General features: G+C 36.9%; 1 protein-coding gene across 1 annotated transcript in view; it reads left to right on the top strand.

Annotated features, from left to right (window-relative positions):
- USH2A (usherin) overlaps positions 1-22,307 on the top strand; it is an 815,757-nt gene that overhangs the window by 657,873 nt on the left and 135,577 nt on the right. The window contains exons 54-57 of the mRNA XM_002760516.6: positions 494-648; positions 2,618-2,816; positions 14,849-14,956; positions 22,009-22,192. Of these exons, the coding sequence (XP_002760562.4) occupies positions 494-648; positions 2,618-2,816; positions 14,849-14,956; positions 22,009-22,192 (646 nt within the window). The remainder of the gene's footprint in view (positions 1-493; positions 649-2,617; positions 2,817-14,848; positions 14,957-22,008; positions 22,193-22,307) is intronic.

Consider the following 22,307-nt stretch of genomic DNA (forward strand, 5'->3'; position numbering starts at 1 on the left):
TCATAAGAAAACTGAAATGAGTATAACCTACATTTAATTGCCATGCATCTAGCCACTAGAAAAGTATGTACCAATAAAGGGAACTTGAATTATGTGCCAACTAACCACTCACTTTGTGGTGTAAACCCTCATAAATTTTTAGCCTAAATAAATAAAATAGAAGTAAAATTCCTTGAATCCCAGAATGCATCTGAGCTGCTTTCAAATAAGCAAAGCATATTCAGGAAAGGCAAAAGAGTTTTAATACTGAAAGTAAATTTGTTTCATAGTGAAAGGAAATAAACATAAATGGCTCTTTGATTATCTATGTCAAGAATCCATCTCCTCCATAGTAGTATAATTAGGAACTGCTTGAGATAGCAATAGAATAGGAAATTAAAATTAAATAAAGCTATTGTATCTCATTTCTTCCAAACACTAAGACTTGTAAGTTGTTTGCAAATAGTTAAAATGACGTGACATTCAAAGGCTGTCATTTTTCTGCTTCTTTTAGGTCCTATTATTTACTACATTCTTCTTCGAAATGGGATTGAACGTTTTCGGGGAACATCATTGAGCTTCTCTGATACAGAGGGAATTCAACCATTTCAGGAATATTCATATCAGCTGAAAGCTTGCACGGTTGCTGGCTGTGCCGTTAGTAGCGAGGTAACAGGAATTTGCCTAGACTTGGGGGAAAAGGGCTCAATGTGAAGAGTCTGAACACCCAGACTGTGAGTGATTTTTCCAATGAAGAAAACAATGTCCCCCCTCAAAGTGGTGTTAACTAAGAGTTCATGTGCCACCTTTACTGAGTCCTAATACCCATGCCGAGAAGGAGAGATCATTGCAAGGGAGATTTATCCAAATATCAATCTTGCGTTAAAGAAAAATAAGTGAAATCTTGAAGCAGTACCATCTTTTCTTCCATATCCTTTCCTCGCTAACCAATTTTTGGTAATCTATAAATCCATAAAAATTTCCAAATCATTATTCAGTTGAAGAAAGTTTCTATTTAAATGATGTGAACAAAAAAATGCCTCATTTTGAAAAACAAGAAAGGGGCAAAAAAGCCTGACATGGAAAACAAATTGTTCCAAGCCTTCTGCTCTAGCCTTGTCAAGAAATAATGCAGACCTGAACTCAGGCAGCAGAGATCAGAACCAGAAATATGGAAAGATACAACCGATGTGGGGGATAAAATCTACAGGACTTGGTAGTCAACTATATTTGTAGAAATAGAAGGAAAGAGTCATGGATATTTTCAGATAACTGCTTGAGTAATTTGTGGATCATGGTGCCATTCTGCAAACAAATTTTTAGAAAAATGTTAAGGATAAGTTTATATTTTGTTAAGTTTTAAAAATATATATTTTAAAAAGAAGGATCAGATAGCAGGGTGGTGGAAGCAGATAGTACTTAGCACTCTATGTGAAAATATCTGGTCAGAAGCCAGACTGAGAAGTGACTGAAGTTTCTAGAAAGATCTGTGTGGGATGTTTAAGTCATGAGTTTAAATATGGTCATAGAAGGAGAATAGAGAGAGACAAATACAGAATACCATAGATTATGAGCACTGGGGAATGCTACCAAATGAAAAAGAAAGAAAAGCCCATGAAGAACACTGGAAATAAACAAACAATGTAGGAGGGAAATAAAGGGGCATTTCATAGAAGCCAGCTTTGACAAGGAAGCCCAGGAGAAAACAAACTCACAGAGAGTAGCTTTGATTCTTTTCATGTGCTTAAAACTTTAAAAAGAGCAACGTTTTTGCACATTGTGCAAGCCATCCAAATGAAACATTCAGTCACACTGCTCAGCCACAGCACAAGAATGCAACGTTTTGTTCAACAGACCTCTAGAAACCTTTCTGAGTGAGCCACCATTTAGACAGATGGCAGCTGACTGGCCCAAACAAAAGTTACTAGTCCTAAAACAATTCCATGCATTTTGCGTAGGCACAACTCATGCCTTCTACATGCAAAGCAATTGTTTACAAAGTGAAAAGATTTAATTCTATGAGAAAACATAGCCAAGTTTGTCCAAAATTATATTTTGACAATATTGACTTAAAAATGGCTTTATTTTTTTCTTCTCACTTGTTTCTCTTTCTAGAATGTTGGTGCAGACACTCTAAAGTCATCCTAGGTATCACGGGAAGAGTACTGAAAAGTCTGCCCATTTATTCTGTTCAAAGCATATTATATGCAGGCAAGTTCAGATATGGGTTTTGCTCCATATTTACTGGTGCTTAAAATGTACAAAATCAGGCTGTTAAAATGCAAAGACACTGATGGGCCATATGGAAGAGAGTTATCAAGAGTTCTCTAGTAAGACAGTCTGCCAGCCAGATTTTACTTGTTTAAACACTGAGGGCTGCACTCTGCCGTCAAAATTGTTGTTGAACCTGTTGTGATAAATGGTAGTCTGAGACTTATGTAATATATTCAAGGTCAGATTTCATTGTTTAAATAGGATGGAGAGAAAAAAATGAAAAAAAGGGGACTGCTTCTCCAAACCCCTGCTAATGATATGCCAGGCCAGACAACAACATTTTAAAACAAAAGTGACATCGTCATTGATCAGGATACCTAGTGTACTGTTACAATAAATTGCTGTTTAATTCCTATGTCTTCAGGTAGTTGCAGCTACTACCCAAGGACTTCCGGAGAGCATCCTGCCACCAAGAATCACAGCCCTAAGTGCAGAGGCTCTGCATCTGAGCTGGAGTGTCCCTGAGAAACCAAACGGCGTCATTAAAGAGTACCAGATCAGGCAGGTTGGAAAAGGTCTCATCCATACTGACACCACTGACAGGAGGCAGCATACGGTCACAGGTGAAAAAAAAAAAAAGGAAATCCTACTGGAGGAGTCTGTCATTGTGGTTAGGGGGGCAGAGTATCCCAGGGGTGTGTGTGTTTGATATATGAGGTCACTTCAAAAGGACGTGTTCTCTTGACATATGGTCAGGTCCCACTTATCCATGCTAATAGAAGAGCCCACACTGGCAGCAATACGCCACAACAGCAGATAACTTCAGAAATAATTTATATTTGGCCTTGGTATGCATTATGTGAAGGGTTTTTGCATCAGTATTAACTTTTTTTTTTTCAAACAAACAGTAAGATGCATTTTCATTCCCCAAGGATGTACTCATAGATAATGGGACTAGGATAGCCAAGAATATACTGGAAGGCAGGGGAAAATCAGCCAGAGGTTAACATTTGCCTATCAAGTGAATAATTCATACACAGGACTAGTTGACAGTGGAGTTACTGTGGCTGTTTGTATTAGGAATGTTAATTAATAGTAATTGCATTTTTTAAAATTATTATGGTTTATTATCATTAGCTTTAATAATATACTATTAGTACAGTACAATGATATGTTAGATAATTGCTAGTAGTGATTATGATAATAATTAACAGGTTTTAGCTTAAATGCCACTTGTGAAGGGAGGAGAAGCATTTTCTGACTTTCTCGGTTGGATAGCTTCTGTAACACACCACCACATCACTTTATTTTCATCGTAGACCTCTCACTGCCTGATAGTCTAGTGTTTGTTTTTTGTCTTTTTATGTCTCTCCACACTTGAATGAAGGATCCAAGAGAGTGGGAACCTTATCTACTTGTTCATTGTTGTACCTCTAGCACTTAGAGTCCTGAATACATTAGTAGGAGCTAAATAAATGTTTGGGGAAGAAATGAATTTAATATGTGCCAGATGCTGTCCTAAGCACTTTGCATGCCCTATCCAATTTGATGCTTCATCACAAACCTAAGGGGTAGAGTAAATGACTACCTTCATTTTACAGAAAAGAATACTTTGAGAAGTTAAGTAATTTAGTTTATTATTCGAGTCTACTGAATCATCCCAAACAACCCTGTTAAGTTTAAATTCTAAGACCATGGGCAAGATTGTATAAACTTTCCCGTTTTTCCCATTGTCAGTCAGCTCCTTCCAAGACTTCCGGAGTGGATGACCTCCTTCCATTGGACTGTACTTTTTGTGGTCTTGATAGCACAGATAATGAAACTCACAGAAAAGAGCAGAAAGACCTCAAAAAAATAAAAAGTGCTTGATTTTTCCTGAGCACCTAAATAATGCTTTTTAGGTGTTTTTCCTAAACACCTAAATAATGGTGTTTAACATAATGAAAACTTACTTTTATATAGTGCTTTATCACTTAAAGAAATGTTTGCATTTTGACTTCTCTGACTCTCATGACACCCTTGTAAGTAAGAGATGTTTTTAATAATCACATTTGAAAGATGAAGAAGAAAACTGACCTACTCAGGGCATCCAAGGCATTCACTGCCTCTATCTAAAAGGAAATCAGAATATCATTTCATTCTTCCAGAAATGAATTGCCAGCTTGTGGTGTTCCAGATAGTACACGAAGTGGTCCAGAATAAGACTGCTGCTCTTAAGATGCTCCCACCAATAGGGAGACTGACAAGAAAAGAAATAACTGAAAACAGAACTCTCTGCAGGATGCAGTGGTGAAAAATCAAACTAATCACTTGGAGTAAGCAATGGATGTTAATTACAGGGCACTGAAAACCGAGACTGTACCAGCAAAGGTTTCCCAGTCATTGAGATATAAGGCTAAAGAAATTTATTTTTAGAATATCTATCAACTAACCAGCATTGGCTTTGAATTGTCGCCGCTGTATTGGTTTGCATTTTTTGGATATCAGCATTTACACACCAACAGACCCTATTCAATTGTAATGTTCAAACCAACAGGATTGGTAGCCTCATTAATTATAAAATAATTACAAAGATTTTTCTTTAAATAACCTCACTCTACCAGTTCTTCCTTTCATTGTCATTTTTAATGGCTGTTTTATGTCAGAGTAAATTTCATACACATATCTTGGTGCCAGAAATCCTTTTATTAGAATAAATATTTTAATGTTTTTAAATATAATTTTAATTTTTACTTAACAGTAAAATCATAATCTGGTCAAAGTCTTTAGGAATCATTTGACCAATCTTTCTGTTCTATTTTTGTTTTGTTTTTTAATTTCTATGAATATTATTTTAAATAGATTTAGAGAATATTTCATTTGCCCAATACAGCCCCAAGCAAGGATTCCTTTGTAGAATAAAGAAATAAGTCCTCATTCAGCAAAACCTTACCAAGTACAGAACCTCCTATAAGTAGTTCTTATGGGACAGGAGTGGTGCTAGGCATTAGATCATCTGAAACCTGAGATCTATATAATGTTACTCATCTGCCCAGGAAAATTCAGTTCCACGGTTAGGTAACTGACCAAATGTAGTACTGAAGTATTTTATGGTGTGAATGACTGTTTCATTGAGTTCATGGAATGAACTAAAATAATCAAATTTATTTTCTATTCCATCTTAAATGTTTGATGGAAATGCTGCCTGAACCCCCTAGGATAAATGTTTTGATTTTCTCATCATTTCCAAAAGCTTGGCATTCCCTGAGCAACAGAGCACTAATGAAGCTGTAGCACTAGTCGTCCTGGAGCCTGAAAATCTACGTCCTTAGGAATGACAGGAGGGAAAGGGAGCACCTTGCCTCAGCCCCATTGTCTCCACGCTTATTTTTTTAATTACCTCAAAGCTTTAGAAACATGATCCCGTAAATGCTTTGTGGGAATAGTGGCGAATGCACTCATCATGTGAAATCCATAAATTGCTTATAATCCTCTCAAGATGTTAAAAAAAGCATTAAGTAATTGAAGACAGGAAGTCCTCAGTTAATTATTTAGAGGTGTTATCAATGCTTTAAGTAAACTGAAGCGTTTTCTGCTATCTCACTGAGCTGAATACCATGGGGACGAAGGAGTAGCAGCCATCATCTTCTCATATTCGCTAATGCAAACAGCGCATGGCAGCTTGTCAATAAAAGACCTTTTCGTATCATCTATTACTAAACACATCCACCATCCTGTACAGAACAATTTGGACACCAGTTATGGCATTGTTTCACTTTGGGCTACCTCTGCATTATACATGGGACTCCTAATGTGAGTTTAGGAGTAGAGGAAAGGGTAAAGGATTAACTAAATAATTAAGGCCACTGATAAATAAAATGAATTAGTCATATCCTGCTTAGCATCAAGTATAAGGGCCTATGTGTCTCTTAACTCTGGGAAAACTATTTTCAAAATAATTAATTAGAAGTTACTCATCATTGCATTTCATTTAAAAGGAAAAACCTACCAGCATTAAATTAGCAGGGAAAGAACAGTTTGCCTTCCTTTCTCATCTTCCTAGAAGTTAATGAAAACCTTGTGTGCTAAATAGCATAAACCCTAACGATGCTGGTGGCGGCAGAAAATGTAATAGTAAACAGATACCTTACACATCACTTTTGAAAGAGAGAAAACATGCTTCAACCACCAATACAACAAAATGTAGAAATTCTTCATAAGGAGTTTTATTCTTAGGCAACTCTGCTCTTTGCTCTCATAGTAATTATTACATTATATTCTAAATCCTTTCCTCTTGTCTCTGTTCCACAATCAGTAATAGGCAATGCTTTTTAAGGACAGACACAGTAGCCTCCTGTTTGCCATTGCATTCCTGGCACCTATCAGAGTACTTAACTATTCAGAAAATATTTGTTGAATGAATAAATACTGAATAGTAAACTAGTATTTGACTGACTACATTCTGTTTTGAATGGAGCTAAAAATGCCACTCTCAAACCTATCTAAATCTCAGACTGAACTGGCAACGTAATTGTGGGGTTCAGTCATCTGAACCCTACAAAATGAAAATTCAGGCCCCTTATTCAGAAATCATTAAAATTTCAAGACAGTGAAACCAGAACACAGAAGTAAGCTCATGTGCTTCTAACCTTGGTACCTTGTTTGATTGCACATGTTGAAAGCCCACGAAGCCAACCCTGATCTCCAGCAGCCTGGACTTAACTGCAGTATATTTCTTTAATTAAAACAGATAGCAAGAAAACTTGCACGGTAATCGTGGCCTCAAAACAGCTTTGGGGGTTTCTTCTACGGTTGTATGCAATGCTCTAGGCTGCATTTCCCCCAGTTACTATGTAACTACTGACCACCAAGCATTGGACCTATGAAAAGAGATATAACAATTCATTTTCTTTTCATTTTTTCAACTCTGAGAACAACTACATTTATGCCTGACTAAAAACAAAAAAATAGCGTAGCATCAACCACTTTTTCTCCTTTTAAAACCTGCCCATGATAAAATATTAAGGCCAAAGAACTATAATTGATGGCTGCCTAGACAATATTTTTAAATTCCTCTTTACTCCCAGATATTCCAGTGTAATTGACAGACACTAGGTCTGTTTCGTCACTCCAGTTCTTGCCACCCGCTTCCCTCTGCAATGTCCTCATTGTCTCATGTTTGAGCAACATCAGATTTTGCTGCCACCTGACACCACATTTTGTTTTTAGAGAAGAAAAGTCTGCCTGAAAATGCAGAGAAGAAGCCTCAGACTAGTGTATGCAGAGAAGAAGCCTCAGACTAGTGTAACACTGAACTTAAAAGATGAAAAGTGTTTATTGAAATTTTTAATATTTATTACAATACTGTCACTAAAATAAAAATATATATATCAAAAATATAATTAATATTGTATTTCATTGTTATATTTATTCTAGATATACATCAGCAGTAAGAATATTATTTAGACACCACCAAGGAAAGAGGGTCTTTTTTCAACTCTGAAAGAAAGTCTTCCTTTGGTAATGTCTAAATAATCGTCTTAATGTTGATGTATATCTGGAAAGAGAGTCTGCCAAAGCAGTAACTTGTTTAGGAAGGGTGTCTTTGGATCAGGAGGATATTGGAGAGAAGGACCTAAGCTATGGCCCAGAATTTCACATGAAATACAGAATTAATAACACGAGTTAGTTTATAGCAACTGTCAGAAGTAAAAGTCATAAAGTGATCTTACTGGCATGTACAATACAAGAGTCCCTTTGTTTTGATGTTTGAACATTCAGTTCATATGAGGTAGCAACTGAATTCATAAAGCATGCATACAGAAAATGAACAGCTCAAGGAGGGGCAAGAAATTGGCTTGGCTAAGCAGAATAGGCAGCTGTTGAGATCGTGAAGGATGATATCATCCAGAAAAGATGGCCTCAGCGTGTGAGCTTCTAAAATAATCCTTAATCAAATTCTGCAAAACAAATTCTTATTTAAAGGTACCTTAGATGTCTGTGATGCCTTTGTGTATTCGTTTTGAACATGTATGTTTCCACAAATTATCAGATTGATCTGAAAGGGATCACTTAGTGATAGCCCAGGCAAGTGATGGCAAAAGGAAGCACCTTCATTATAGTGAAACAGCTATGTTGTCTGGGATATATACTCTGGGGTTCGTTGTTGCACCAAGAAAGAATTCAGGATACAGACACGTGGGTGGGTTAAGGAGTGGAAAGTTTAATAGCAGAAAGGAGAGAGGAGAGCAGCTCCTTGTGCACGAGAGAGAAAGACATCCAAAAAGTGAGGAGGCAGTGGACCGCAGAAGATGGTATAGCACTTGAATGATGTTTTCTTTTCTCCTTCTCCTACTCGACTTCAGGATTAAGTTACACTTGGGATGGTTCCTTTGAGACATCTCTTTATTTCCCTCTTCTCATCCTGATCAATTCATGCTGGAGAAGGCAGTGTCTGATTTACATAGGGCTCACAATATTGGTTTGATCAGGTATGATGTTTACATAGTGTGAGTGGAAGGCTGGTCCCTCCACCCTATTATTATTATGCAAATGGACTTTCATTTGATTGGCTCCTCTTGTCTGCTTCTTATAGTACAAGTGGTTGACAAGGAGAAGGGAAGATGGAGCCGCCACCTTGAACATATCTAGTCCTTAGTTCCTGCCGGCTTTCACCCATGCAAGCGCCCAGCTTGCTTGCCTATGTCTGCACCTTGACTTTACATGCTGCCCTTTGTTAGAAAATAATTTGGGGCTGCTTTTCACTAAAAAAAAAGGCTTACCAAGGGCTCCCATAGCTTTAACTATCTACCTAAGTGATTTCTTCCTAACTCCTGTATCATTAGCCAAAGAAACTAAATGTGAGAGTCAGAGGGGCCAGACCACACATCCAGTTTGGGTGACCTGGTTTCCAGAGAGATGATTTACACACAGGATGGTTATTTACAATACTTTATAACCACCTAACAAAAACTTTTTAACGTAACTCAGGCCTGTCAGTGCTTGAGCTAATCACTAGACATGCTGATGGAGGAACTCACAGAATTACATATTCTTTAGGACTATTTGGTAATTCTTTAGAACATAACAGATGACACTAAAGAATAATTGGCTGAATGTTTTGAAGTAGCACTTGCTATGTGAAATTATAATAGCTAAAGTGCCTTTTTCTATTTATCAGGAGATAAAAAATTGGAAGCAAGCTGTTCTTTGTAGAGTACGTCAGATGTAACTTTCATAGACATGGGTTTTGTTTTCCAAATCATATTTTTATGAACTATCAGCAGACTTTTTGCAGCCCCTTTTAGCACACATTTACTCTTGAAAAGTAACGTTACTTGGAAGAGTAATTGGAATGAGAGTTTGGTTACATTATGCCTTTTTCTTTTAAAAAACAGAACATGATTCCCTATAGGGAAATTCAGGTAATTTGCAGCCACAGTCATCTTCACTACACTGAAATGTTAAATACTTGGCTTTTCTCCATGCATTTGCCTTTCTGTACTCTGCGACTGCTATTTTTTACTCTTCTCATTCCATGCTGAGCACTTGAATGATGTTTTCTTTTCTCCTTCTCCTACTTGACTTCAGGATTAAGTTACAGTTGGGATGGTTCCTTTGAGACATCTCTTTATTTCCCTCTTCTCATCCTGATCAATTCATGAGTAGTTTTCAATTGGTGTGCCCTTTTCATTGCCTGTTGCTAATATGTCATATATATCTCGTTTTAAGGACTACCGATAGAGGCTTACTTAAAATGACAGCAAATTCCAGTTGAAATGTGTTCATTTTATTGAGTTTTACAGAGTCCTGTATATGAAAGGTCATCAGGTTCATGTAAATCATCTATGCCTGATGGTATTGATGCTTCCTTACAGATTATCTAAACCAAGTCTATTAGTAATCCAATCTTCTAACAATATGAAAAATATAAAAACTAAAAGATAGAATATAGATTTAAATTTTCTAAATTATGAATTTAAATATTGCCTTCCCTTAAATTAATCTGTAGTCTTATTAAGCAGTCTATACTATCATGCCTACAGTTTATAGATATGGAAATTGAGGCATGTAGAGGCCAGAAAACTTCCTTGTAGTCAAGTACTTAGTAAGTAGGTAAGTATTAGAACCCAAATAGTTTCATTTCAGACTGCTCTCTTAACAGAGAACATGATTCAGTACCTCGCCACATGACTCATAATAATATTTAAAATGAAAGTATTTAAATATATACTCCCACTTGGATTTTTTATATTACTGAAAATTTCACTGGGCTTTGGGCTATTTATGTCACTGTTATAAGGCTACAGAGCCTGGCCCAATTGCTCTGGGCCACGTTTCTCAGTATAATTGCACAAGTTCCAATCCTGACCTCACCCACCCCCCCACCCTTTTTTTTGAGATAGAGTCTTACTACTGTGTCACCCAGGCTGGAGTGCAGTGGCAGAATCTCAGCTCACTGCAACCTCTGCCTCCCAGGTTCAAACAATTCTCTAGCCTCAGCCTTCCAAGTAGCTGGGACTACAGGCATGTGCCACCAGGCCTGGCTAATTTTTGTAGTTTTTTTTTTTTTTTCTTTTAGTAGCGACAAGGTTTCACTGTTGGCCAGGAGGGTTTTGAACTCCTGACCTCAGGTGATCCACCTGCCTCAGCTTCCCAAAGTGCTGGGACTATAGGCATGAGCCACCATGCCTGGCCCCTACCCTTTCTTATCTCTGTGATCATAGGCAATTTCCTCCAACTTTCCATGCCTTAGCTTCCTGATCTGTAAAATCAACAAATAATAGTATGTGCCGCAGAAAGTTAGTGTGAGCGTTGATTGTGTTAACGCACATGAAGTGCACAGAAGAGGGCCAAGTAGTAGTAAATGCTCCATAAACCTTTGTTAGTACATCGTTTACGTAATGTTACAACTTTTTTGAAAATAACTGCCATTCTCATAAAATGTATTTAATGTATAGAGTCCAATGAAAAGAGAATTAAAATCAGAACAACAAAAACAAAAACATCCTGAGTTTTGTTTGTTGTTGTTTTTTCCCTAATTTATAGCTTTTGTCTTGGTGTTTGAACTAAATTCTTTTAATATGTTTTTCACTTTGCGTAGCTACAATGTATACAAGTATGACTTGCCAATTAAAAATAATTTTAATAAAGAGCAGCTGCAATGGTTTCTACCATTTTTATGTCTTCTACATGCTACTTAACCTTCAGAGGGAAGGCAGCCATTGAGTAATTTAAATGCTGTTAACTGTGGTTCTTATGTGATGGGAGAACATAGAGCTTGGTGTTCAGACTTGGGTCATCTACACTCCTTCAGTTCAGGTGGAGTCAACACTAAATAAAGTACAAAGCCTGATAGTGGACAAACAACTGGCTTACCCAAGGGAAATGTGAGTTTTGTTTTAAAAGCAGAAATAGACCCTGCATGGTAAATGTGGCAGATGTGAAGTTGCCTGGCACACATTAGCAAACATCATTTGAAATGAGCCTCAGTATTTCTACGCTTTGCCCACATGGTCCTTTAAACTGACCAGCATGGCTACATTTCAGGAACAGACATAGCTCTTGAGGACACAGTGCCGATGAATTAGAGTCAAGCTGCCATTCTCCCCATATTCAGTTGCAGACGTGTTTCCCACTCTCATTGTCAATCTTTGTCTCCTTTCCTCAGTACACCATGTTGGCTCCTCTTGATTTGACAGTATGTTTGAACTCCTCTGACTTCTCGACCAAGGTTTTCTGCTCACTGCTGTTTGCCATTCCTCCTTGATCTTAGTACCCCAGTAGCTTCAAGAGAAACATTCCTTCCCGCCAGCCCTACCCCATATCCTGCTAGGTGAACCTACCCCATTTAATGTAAACACATGTAACAAACTCCTTTGGTGTACTTTTCTCCCTCTATCAAAAATTCCTAAGGTGCTGGATGCTCTACTGTTGTACCATCCCTTAACACCTGCCTCCTTGAAGTCTAGGCTCAAAGTAAAATGGAGACCACTCAATTTGCTGCAGAAATGCTTTGTAAAGAAATGACAATTTCTGTTTTTATACACATTAATTTTTCTCTTAACTACAGTCCTCATTAAAATACCGTCAATCCTCTAATCAACCTTAGCAAACCTTTGTGATGAGTTTTCCTTTTTTTCCCCAATGCCCATCCTACAATTTTTTTCAACAGTCACTGTATGTCTGAAATCAGACAAGCCAGGGACACAGTGAGGAAGATAACTGAGGCCATTGTTTTGGTAAGAATATTTTAGAAAAAAATTTAAATATCTGTTTCCTTTTAGCTACCCTACTTATATCTGGCATTCAGGAAAAAATCTATAAAATATGTATTGCTCACAAATTATATTAATTTCTGTTATTAATATTCCGCAACGAAAAAAAAATCTCCAACTCAATGAAATTGATGCTGTGGGCAAGGATACCAATTATAAGAAGGACCTTTTAGGTCAGGTCACATGGTGACAGACATTGTAGCCTCATATCCCTGCAATCCTTATGGGAGGCGATTGTGGGCATGCTCTTCTGCAAGCAATATTTATTTAACATTGAATGCCTTAAAATGGATACTATAGGGGAAAATGACCTCCCAGAAAGACTCACTCAGTGGTGCCATTTCTACTCTCAAAGGGCTTATATTCTAAGTGGGGAAAATAAGATATTCAGGTAAAACGGTATCACACTGGTCAAGACGCTTTACTCAGTAGTGAGAGTAAAGGGGAGACCTTCTCAAGCTAAACGAGTTTGCCACTGCAGCCTCTGAGTTTCATTCTTCAATGTTCCCTTCCACGATTTTGAGCTCTGCATTTTATAATCTTAACATTTTCCCATAAGCCTTTATCAAACATAGGTGGCTCGTGTATGGCTTAGATCTTTAGTCATATTCTTCATCTGTAAATCAGGTAAATATCTAAATTATGTAAATCCTCCAAAGCAACCAAATGGAAGATTATAATCAAATAAGTACCTGCTTCTTATCACTGAATTGATAAGAAAATACAAAGGGTTCTGAAGCTAAATCTCAGAGCAGCTCCAGCCGCAGAACATTATTGCCTTAGCGGAGAACCCAGACTACGGCTCTCATTCTAAGTGAATGAGATCGGTAATTTTCTTCATTCATTTAACATAAACACACTTCGTGCTTGTCACAGTCCTAAGGATATAGAAACGCAAAACAAAGTTCTTACTCTTTAGCAGTGTGCATCTAGAGTGGGAGACAAATGACAAGACGTAGCAAACATCAGATTTGGTTGAAGGCTATGAAATAAGAAAATTATGTGAGGGGATAAAAAGTGATGGGTGGATTGTTTAGATAAAGTGGTCAAAATTTTTTGAAATGTAGCGTTTGAGGAGAAATCTGCATAAACAAACAAAGTGACACATGAACATCTCTGAGGGAAGAGTCATTCCACCAAAAGAAAAAAATATGTGAAAACGTAGCTCAAAATACATGAAAAAATAAGCATAACAATCATTGGATTCATACTATAACTTAGTTCAATTATTTAACAAATATGCTAAGTCCTGTTCTTTTAAAAAACTATTTTCTTTCTCAAAGAGAGCTTTGGCATTGTTTGAATATTCGCAAGAGTCAAAGGAGAGATGTCTTGTGAGCCTCAGTATCCTCCTTGTTGAGTGCTGCTGAGTTCAGGTTGCTTCTGCTAAAATGAAATACTACTTTGAGTGTCCCATTTCATCTTCTCCTGTCTGCTAGATGCTATAATGATTCCCCATTTTGCAGATCAGTAGACCAAGGCAAAGAGAAGCTAAGTAACTCTAACAAGGTCACCAGCCACGCACAGAGCAGTGAAATCTCTAACAATATACAACTTCTATTTTAGATGGATTGTCATTCTTTTCTCCCTGAAAACTTACTGAACAATTGCCATGATGAATCATATTCTGAATACGAAAGAAGTAATGAGTGCCATCCCTTTTCCAAGTTAGCCTTAATGTACATGTAAAGACAAAATCAACACATCTCAAAAAAAGGACAAGTTAGGTAGAGTGCAAAGTTTAAAAACAAAAGTGTTGGTAGGCGTTAATATGAGCTGAATATGGCTTGGGGCTAAAAAATGTTGAATCTAACCTTTTTCTTATTTTCCTGCCCCCATTTATATAAGAAGCCATTGCAGAGACTGGGATGGTTAGCCTGGAGAAGAGAAGACTCAGGGGGAATTTGATAACTGTCTACAAACATTTGAAGAACTGTCATGTGGAAAAGAAATTAGATTTGTTCTATATGTCCCCAGGGGTGAAAGCAATAGAAAGATTTCAGCACAATATAAGGAAGGACTTTCAAACAAAATAAGGAGATCTCTAAGGCTCTCTAAAGACGAAATGGGCTCCTTGGGAGATGGAGTGCCCTGATCGTACAAATGGGACAGCCTCTTCAATGACATCTTGTATTAGGAATCAAGAGAAGCATGGATGATTCACGTGAATTTCAGGATCTCTTCTATGGCTGAGAATTTATTAATTTATCAGTGATAAATGAAATTTTGCTCAATACTTAACCTCTTATGAAGTTCAGTCTTTCTTTAAAGAGTATTTTAGATCGTATTCTTAAATGTTTGGGCTATCCTATCTACAATTCTACATGTTACTTCTGGTGTTTAATTGATATTAAATAATCCTCTTGAGGTGCACTTAATTTCTTGCTTGCTTTTTCTAGGTCTCCAGCCATACACCAACTATAGCTTCACGCTTACGGCTTGTACATCTGCTGGGTGCACTTCAAGCGAGCCTTTTCTAGGTCAGACGCTGCAGGCAGCTCCTGAAGGTAAGGAAGCAGTATCCATATTTGAGGAAAGAAATTTTCATGTAGCATTTTGAGGTGGACTCTCTAAACTCCTTCATAACAAACAAGGAAGAAGCAATAAAGTTGATTGATAGGTACCAAATAAAATAGTATTCCAGGTTCCCATTCTTCAGGCTTGATTCATGTGTGTGTAGCTTCCCAAGGTCAGTTTGCTTTCAATTATTTAAACTTTTTAGAGTCGCTTTTCTGTGGAAAAAGAATTGTTGAAATTTTTCAGAAACTCAGGATGTTAAACAAATATTTTGGGAGCATCTAATATACAACAAGCACCATGCTCACTGCTGAAGTGGTTTAAAATATTCTCTGCCCTCAAGATTTACAATCAAGTAGAAGTGATAGGAGACAGATCTGTATGAAGAGAGAAAATGTGAAAGCTGATGTTAAGAAAGAACAAATGAATAGAATCCTAAGGTTAGCCTGAAGAGGAAGAGATAATTACCCATCATTGACATCAAGAAAGTGATTAACAGATGTACAACTAGATGAACTATGATGTACAGAGATGTACAACTAGACACAGTTTGAGGGAACGTAAGATGGAATCATCACCTTAGAAGGCAAATTGGAAATGTCTATTACATTTAGATTGTTAATTTCCCATGATGCAGCCATTCTTTTTTCATCATTCATACCAGAAACTGTGCTGCACTTCTCAAGGAGGTATGCACCAGGATGTTTATTGAAGCATTTATTTTGTTTAATAGCAAAATGTTGGGAACAATTTTAATGTTTGTGAGTGGGAAAATTGCTAAATAAATTCAGCTATTCTCATATTGTGGAATTCCATGCACCAGTATAAAAGAGTGAGATGATCAGTTTATATAAAGAGAAAGTTGTAGAACTATATTAATGTATAAGAACAAACTGAGAAAATGACATTTATTGTTAATGATTAATAAATAAATGCATTTAAAAATCCAGGAAGTATATACACCAGCTGATAGCAGTGGTTACCCATGTGTTGAGAACTGGGATGGATGGTGTCATTTACTTTCAAAAGAAAAATATACTCAGTGCCATGTGCTAGTGATCAACTATTTATTTTGTTAATCTTCATTACCTGCCTATTTTTTTGTATGGGGAAACCAAGGCATAAATAAGTTTCTAAACAGATATACAATGTTAATTACCACCATAGACTCCTGAACTACTTGTCCATTACTCTTCTAATGAAAGGGATTGTTGTACCTCAGAATATTAAACCTGAACTTCCTACCAGTAAATGGGGAATAAAATGGAAAATTCCACATATGGGGCATATGGCTCCTCACCAGGAATTCACTAATGATGTTTTCTATATAAAGAATGTTTCATGTCAAAAAGCTTAGTGTTCCTTTGAAAGGAAGAAACCAGCAGTGGATTTTTTGGAAAGGTAAACTATCAAATGGATACTTTGATGATAATGGATAATTTCTAAAGGATCCATCAACCAGATTTGGCTGTAACTCAAGCCTGATAAAATAACAGAATCTCTTCTTCCATTTCTTTCTACCAAATTCATATATTTAAATTCATTGAAAATATACATATATTTTTCCACTTTTCCCAACAAAATTTCTTGAAAGGGCTTATATTTTATGACTTAAAATTGTAGCTTTCAACAGTGCAGGGGAATGTAATATGAGAAATGCCCTTGATTTCTTTTTTGTTTAACTTTATGTACCTTTCCTTTAACACAAATAACTATCCAAAGAAATAATAAACAAAATGGAGTTTCCTCTGCAGAAGAAACACAGATTTAGGGCCATTTTCTGACCAAATAAGTGCCATTTGTATATAATCCATATCTGCAATAAATAAAGCTTAACTTGGGAACACCATAGCAATAACCTGAAGTTCTGCTCTTTTACTGTAAAGTGAAAACAAGTATACCACTTTAAATTATTCACCCAGATATAACTAATTATAAAATGCCATTTGTGAAGTAAATCAGATATAATTTGAAGATCTCATATTTGAGTATTTTAAGTGGACATGGAGAGAATTAAAAGAAGTGTTTGGCCAGGCACCAGTGGCTCACGCCTGTAATCTCAGCACTTTGGGAGGCTGAGGTGGGTGGATCACCTGAGGTTGGGAGTTCAAGACCAGCCTGGCCAACATGGAGAAACTCCATCTCTACTAAAAATACAAAAATTTAGCTGGGTGTGATGGTCCACACCTGTAATCCCAGCTACTCGGGAAGCTGAGGCAGGAGAATTGCTTGAACCCAGAAGATGGAGGTTGCAGCGAGCCGAGATCATGCCACTGCACTCTAGCCTGGGCGACAGAGTGAAACTCCATCTCAAAAAAAAAAGTGTTTATGCATAGCCAACTCAACCTGAGCTCTTTTCACTTGCCTCTCATTTTCAATCTTAGAAAAAGTCAGTGCACATTACAACCTCATTGATAAGTTGGACACAGTTCTGTACAGTTTTATCTTCATAGAAAACTATGTACCTGTACCTTTAGTCGAATATCAGGAAGATTTTGAATTGAATTATTACTCTTTTTTTCTACAATTACTGCCATCCAAGTGAGTAATAATTCGTTTTAGAGGTAAAACATGCAAAATTGCAGGCATGCTTTCCCCTAGCATTGATAATGTGGAAAAGATAAAGGAAAAGTAAATTCAGTCTTTTTCAATTTCACTCCAGATTCCTTCTTTTCACGTTTACATGCCCTGAGTTTTTCCTGTACTCTTCATTATAACTCCTAGGCTCTTCTGAAATTCTCAAGTACTGGCTTTATCTCCTAATGAAGGTTGAGAGCTACCAAATACTAAAGCTCTCGCCAAAGCTACTTATGGGTTTAAATCCTGTGTATTTACTGGTCTACTACATGTTTATATTTATGTGTTTTTAAAAACTTTAACTCAGTACTTCACCACTTAATTTCTTCCTCTTCACTCCTCAACTTTCTTTTCTTCCTCTCAAATACAACCACCCACCTATCACGTAAGCCCAAAGTCTTGACATCCTTGTTGCTTCCCTTTCCATAGGTAATATATAATTCTTCATACAATCTTACTAGTTTTAAATCTTAAGGATTTTTAAAAACTTGTTCTTTTTTGCCATCCCTTTTACCACTGCCTTAGTTCAGATCCTTATAGTTAATAAGAAGAGGTCTTCTCTGGATCCTCCTAACTAGGTTTCCTTCCTCTAGTCATTTTTCCTCTTTCTCACATCCCACATCCTGATTCTTTTTCCTCTTTTGACAAAACAAGAATATGTCATATTAGTCACCTCCATAAAGTCCTACTTTTTTCCAGGAAGGCATACATCCTTGTCTCCTTAGCAAAGCAACATGGACCCCTCGAGTTTTAACTTCCACCAATTTTTCAAGGTTTTAAGTCTTCCCCACATGCCTCACAGTGCACCAGCCTATACCAAGGTATGAGCAGTCTCACCATGCTTGACCATATTTCTAGAACTTTCTGTGGGTTCCCCTCAGCCTGAACTCCCATCCTTTACATCCTCACTCAGTTAACCCCTACATTTTCAAAACTTGATTCACGTTATCTCCCCTTCTGGAAATCTTCCATTACAAGCACCTACTTCCTACCCAGCTCCATGGCTCCGCATAGTCTGTGTCAGGTTACCCCTTTCTAGGTGTTCTAACAGCTACTGTGCCTCCTTCTCTCAAAGCATGTGTCATACTGGAATACAACTTTTTATTGACTCATCTTTCTTCACCATGATACATGAACTCCATGATAGGTAAGAGCAAGTCTTCATCTTCATATCCACAGTTCCTAATACACAAAGTCGGGTAGAATGATGCGTAAATTAACAAATGAGACAGAGTCGGGTAGAATGATGAATAAATTAACAAATAGTAAATAGCCTAGAATTAAAGTGCATCCCTAACATCCGCTAATACAAAATTGGTTCCTATCACCAGATTCAGGAGAAAAACAATTCACATTTGGAAATTTTGGAAATTTTGAATTAGAATGAAGATTTGGAGGGACACAAGAAGTGGGCAATATTGCATGCAACTCAAGATAAATTTAAAACAAATACAGTAGACGTGTTCTACTGGCCCTCATTGTGTAAAGAGACCCACCAAGGTTTAATTCTACCTTTCTCCTTTTAGGTTCTCAGCTAGTTTACCCCACACTATCCTCCTAGATTACTTCTCTCTCTACCATTCATTTCTTTCCCTTGAACTGCCTCAATTTGCTCCCTTATCATATAGAATAGGTTCTTGTGGTTTCACCTGAGACTTAGGCTGGGGTTGCATGGAGAAGGGGATGAATTCTCCACCTTGGACAAATTAATGTATCTCACCAAAGGTGAGTCTTACTCTAGCAACAATATCTTGCAGTTGTCAAGATAATGATGTCCTCATATCACCATGCAAGTAAAAGTACAGCACTTACTGGTTATGTATACATTTGAACTCCATCTTACCCATCAAACCAATGGACACAGAGTTATTATCAATTTGAACAGAGCTTTTGCCAGCCTGTATAAATATGAAACTCAACTTTTATTTAAAACTTGAAGGAAACCCAAAATTCTGTTTCATTTTATTGTATTAGCTCCTCCACACTCACAGGTTTTATTGACTGGTTCAAATCAGAAACTAAGCAATAGCCTTTCTAGTACCTTGGTGAGTTTTAATACATCGTTCGAGGTGAAAAAGATGTAACTGCAGGAAGCAGATTATGAACTAAGACTTTATCTTTGCAATCAACAAATTAATATCACATTTCAATCAGAACTCTAATTGATTGGTTGAGTCATCTTGCAGCTCTTGGCAGAGAAACCCACACATAAATGTATACTATGATTTGTGGATTTTTCCAAATATCTAGAACAGAGCAAGCTCTCAGAACAAAATGAACTACTTTCTTCTCAGGAATATATTGCTCCTTAGAAAATTGAGAAGTTTGACACATTTTTGAAATCTATCTTGTTTCTTTCAGAATGCTGCTAAATAAATTGCATTTTGTTCTTCTGAAAATTTTTATTCTAAAAGTGACAAAATCTTATCCTGTACAGACTAACTTATACAGGAGATACAATCAAGCAAAAGCTATTGATTACAGGAAACCTAATTTCAAAATACATTTTTTTTAATCTTCAGATGACATTTACAGTGTCTAATCAGAGTGGAAGTAGATGACAACATAAAATGTAGGATTGAGCATTCTCATTGCCAGATTCTCCATCAATGGATGTATACATCTGTAAGATTTATTGAATGTTTGACCTCAAATTACAGTAATTTGTGTATATATTTTATCTTTTAGACAGAAGCATAAACTCCTTGAAAGAGTCAGCCACATGTTAATCATCTTTGCATCTCCTAGAACTGCCTGGAGTGCTTAGGATAGTATTTTGCAGAGGATATATTTACAATAAATCTATTCATTAAACATGTATTAGGCATTGTGTTATTTATAGAGATACATTGACAAACAAGACAGAGAAGATCCCTGCTACCGTGGAACTAACTTTGTATCAAAGCGGGAGAAAGGAGTGGACTGCGCCGTCATATAACATAAAAATAATATGTCAAAGAAATAATTTGATTATGATGTTTTGAGTGTTAAGGAGGAAATAGAAAGGGCCATGCCGACTAGGTTGGGACCCCTTTAGATGAGGTTCAAATTACAGTTAAGAAAGAGTGATAAAATAAGGCGATATTTACACAAGTAACTGAACTATGAGAACAAAATGCCAAAATGTCATGGTGTAAGGGAACAAAAGTGTTCCAGGCCAAAGGAATGGAAGTTCAGAAGCCCAGATGTAGAAAATAACCTGAAGCATTCTGGGGATAGAAAGGAATCTGGTAGGGCCACAGCTCTATGAATGGTGGAAAGAATGCTGCCAGGTAGGCCAGAGCCAATAAAATGTGGGACCATAGGGGTCATAATACGAAATTGGGATTATATTCTATGAAAAAATTCAAAAGCATTACATATTTCATGAAGATGGCACTGGGTTACATGTACACTTTATACACTTTTATAAAGATTCCATTGGAATATGGAAGGCCGAGATTTAAACATGGAGGCAAGTTTAGAAGCTATGTTAGGAGTTTATGAGAGAGAGAGAAATGTGGCTTGGACCAGGAGAAGTGAAAGTAAAGATACAAAGAAGTATGCATTATAGGATCTTCCAGGCTTCATGATATGTTACATTTGGGGGTATGAAAGGAGAAAGTCTCAAGGATAATTATTTTGGTGTGTTTTGTCCAAGAAAATGAATAGATGCACAAGATTGGGAGATGCATAGATTGCAGACAGGAAAAACAAGAGTTCTGTTGTGCATGTTTTAAGTTTTTAATATATTATCAGTGATCCAAATGGAGGTGTCAAGCAAACAGTTGAATTCTTGAGTTTGACACTCAGGAGAGTCTCAATCTAGAGATATGCATTTGGGGGTCTTCCGCATATGCATATTTAAAACCCATACCAAGTGGAGATCACCTAGGAAGTCAGTGTTGGAAGAAGAGGAGAGGAGAGAAAAAGAAGAGAAAGGAGGAGAGAAACGCAGAGAGGAGAGAGAGAACAGAGCCTACCGCTTGAGGCATTACATCCCTTCCAGGACCAGGAGGGGAGAGATCCCAGTAAATGAGCCCAGAGGCATAGCCAGAGAGGAAATGGGAAGAAAGCATTGCACTGACCTGCAAGAAGAAGGGAAAATGTACTCATTTGTTGAATTGTATAATTCAGGTAAATACTCAATTATGCTTACTTTCACATATTCTAGGAAATCGTATTAAAAACTTGAAATCCCTGGATAGACTCTCAAGCCTTGATTTAAAATATACTCAGAGTGACAACCAAGGCAGAGAAATTATCCACTCCTAGTTGCCTGAAATTCACTTTCCAAAGGCAATTCCAAAATAAAATAATCAAAGTAATAAAAAATATTTTCTCCTATTATGTATTTTTGCTTTTTACAGTGAGATCGTTTTAATCAACAGAAAAAAATATCACAGTCCTTGGGGGGATGGCATGACTTTTGATACACTGTTTATTTTATCCTAACAATAAAACCTCATTGTGTTATTCTTGCCAGGAGTTTGGGTGACACCTCGACACATTATCATCAATTCTACAACAGTGGAATTATATTGGAGTCTGCCAGAAAAGCCCAATGGCCTCATTTCTCAATATCAATTGAGTCGTAATGGAAACTTGCTTTTCCTGGGTGGCAGTGAGGAGCAGAATTTCACTGATAAAAACCTGCAGCCCAATAGCAGGTAAGCTAAAAGAAAACTTTACCAATCATACAGCAAGATGCGTATATTTCTCTGGGTTGATCATAAACGCATGTCCCACTGAAAGTTATTAAATTATTTAATTAATTTCCTCATT

Source organism: Callithrix jacchus, chromosome 19, assembly GCF_049354715.1.
Source record: "Callithrix jacchus isolate 240 chromosome 19, calJac240_pri, whole genome shotgun sequence".
Taxonomy (NCBI): Eukaryota; Metazoa; Chordata; class Mammalia; order Primates; family Cebidae; genus Callithrix; species Callithrix jacchus.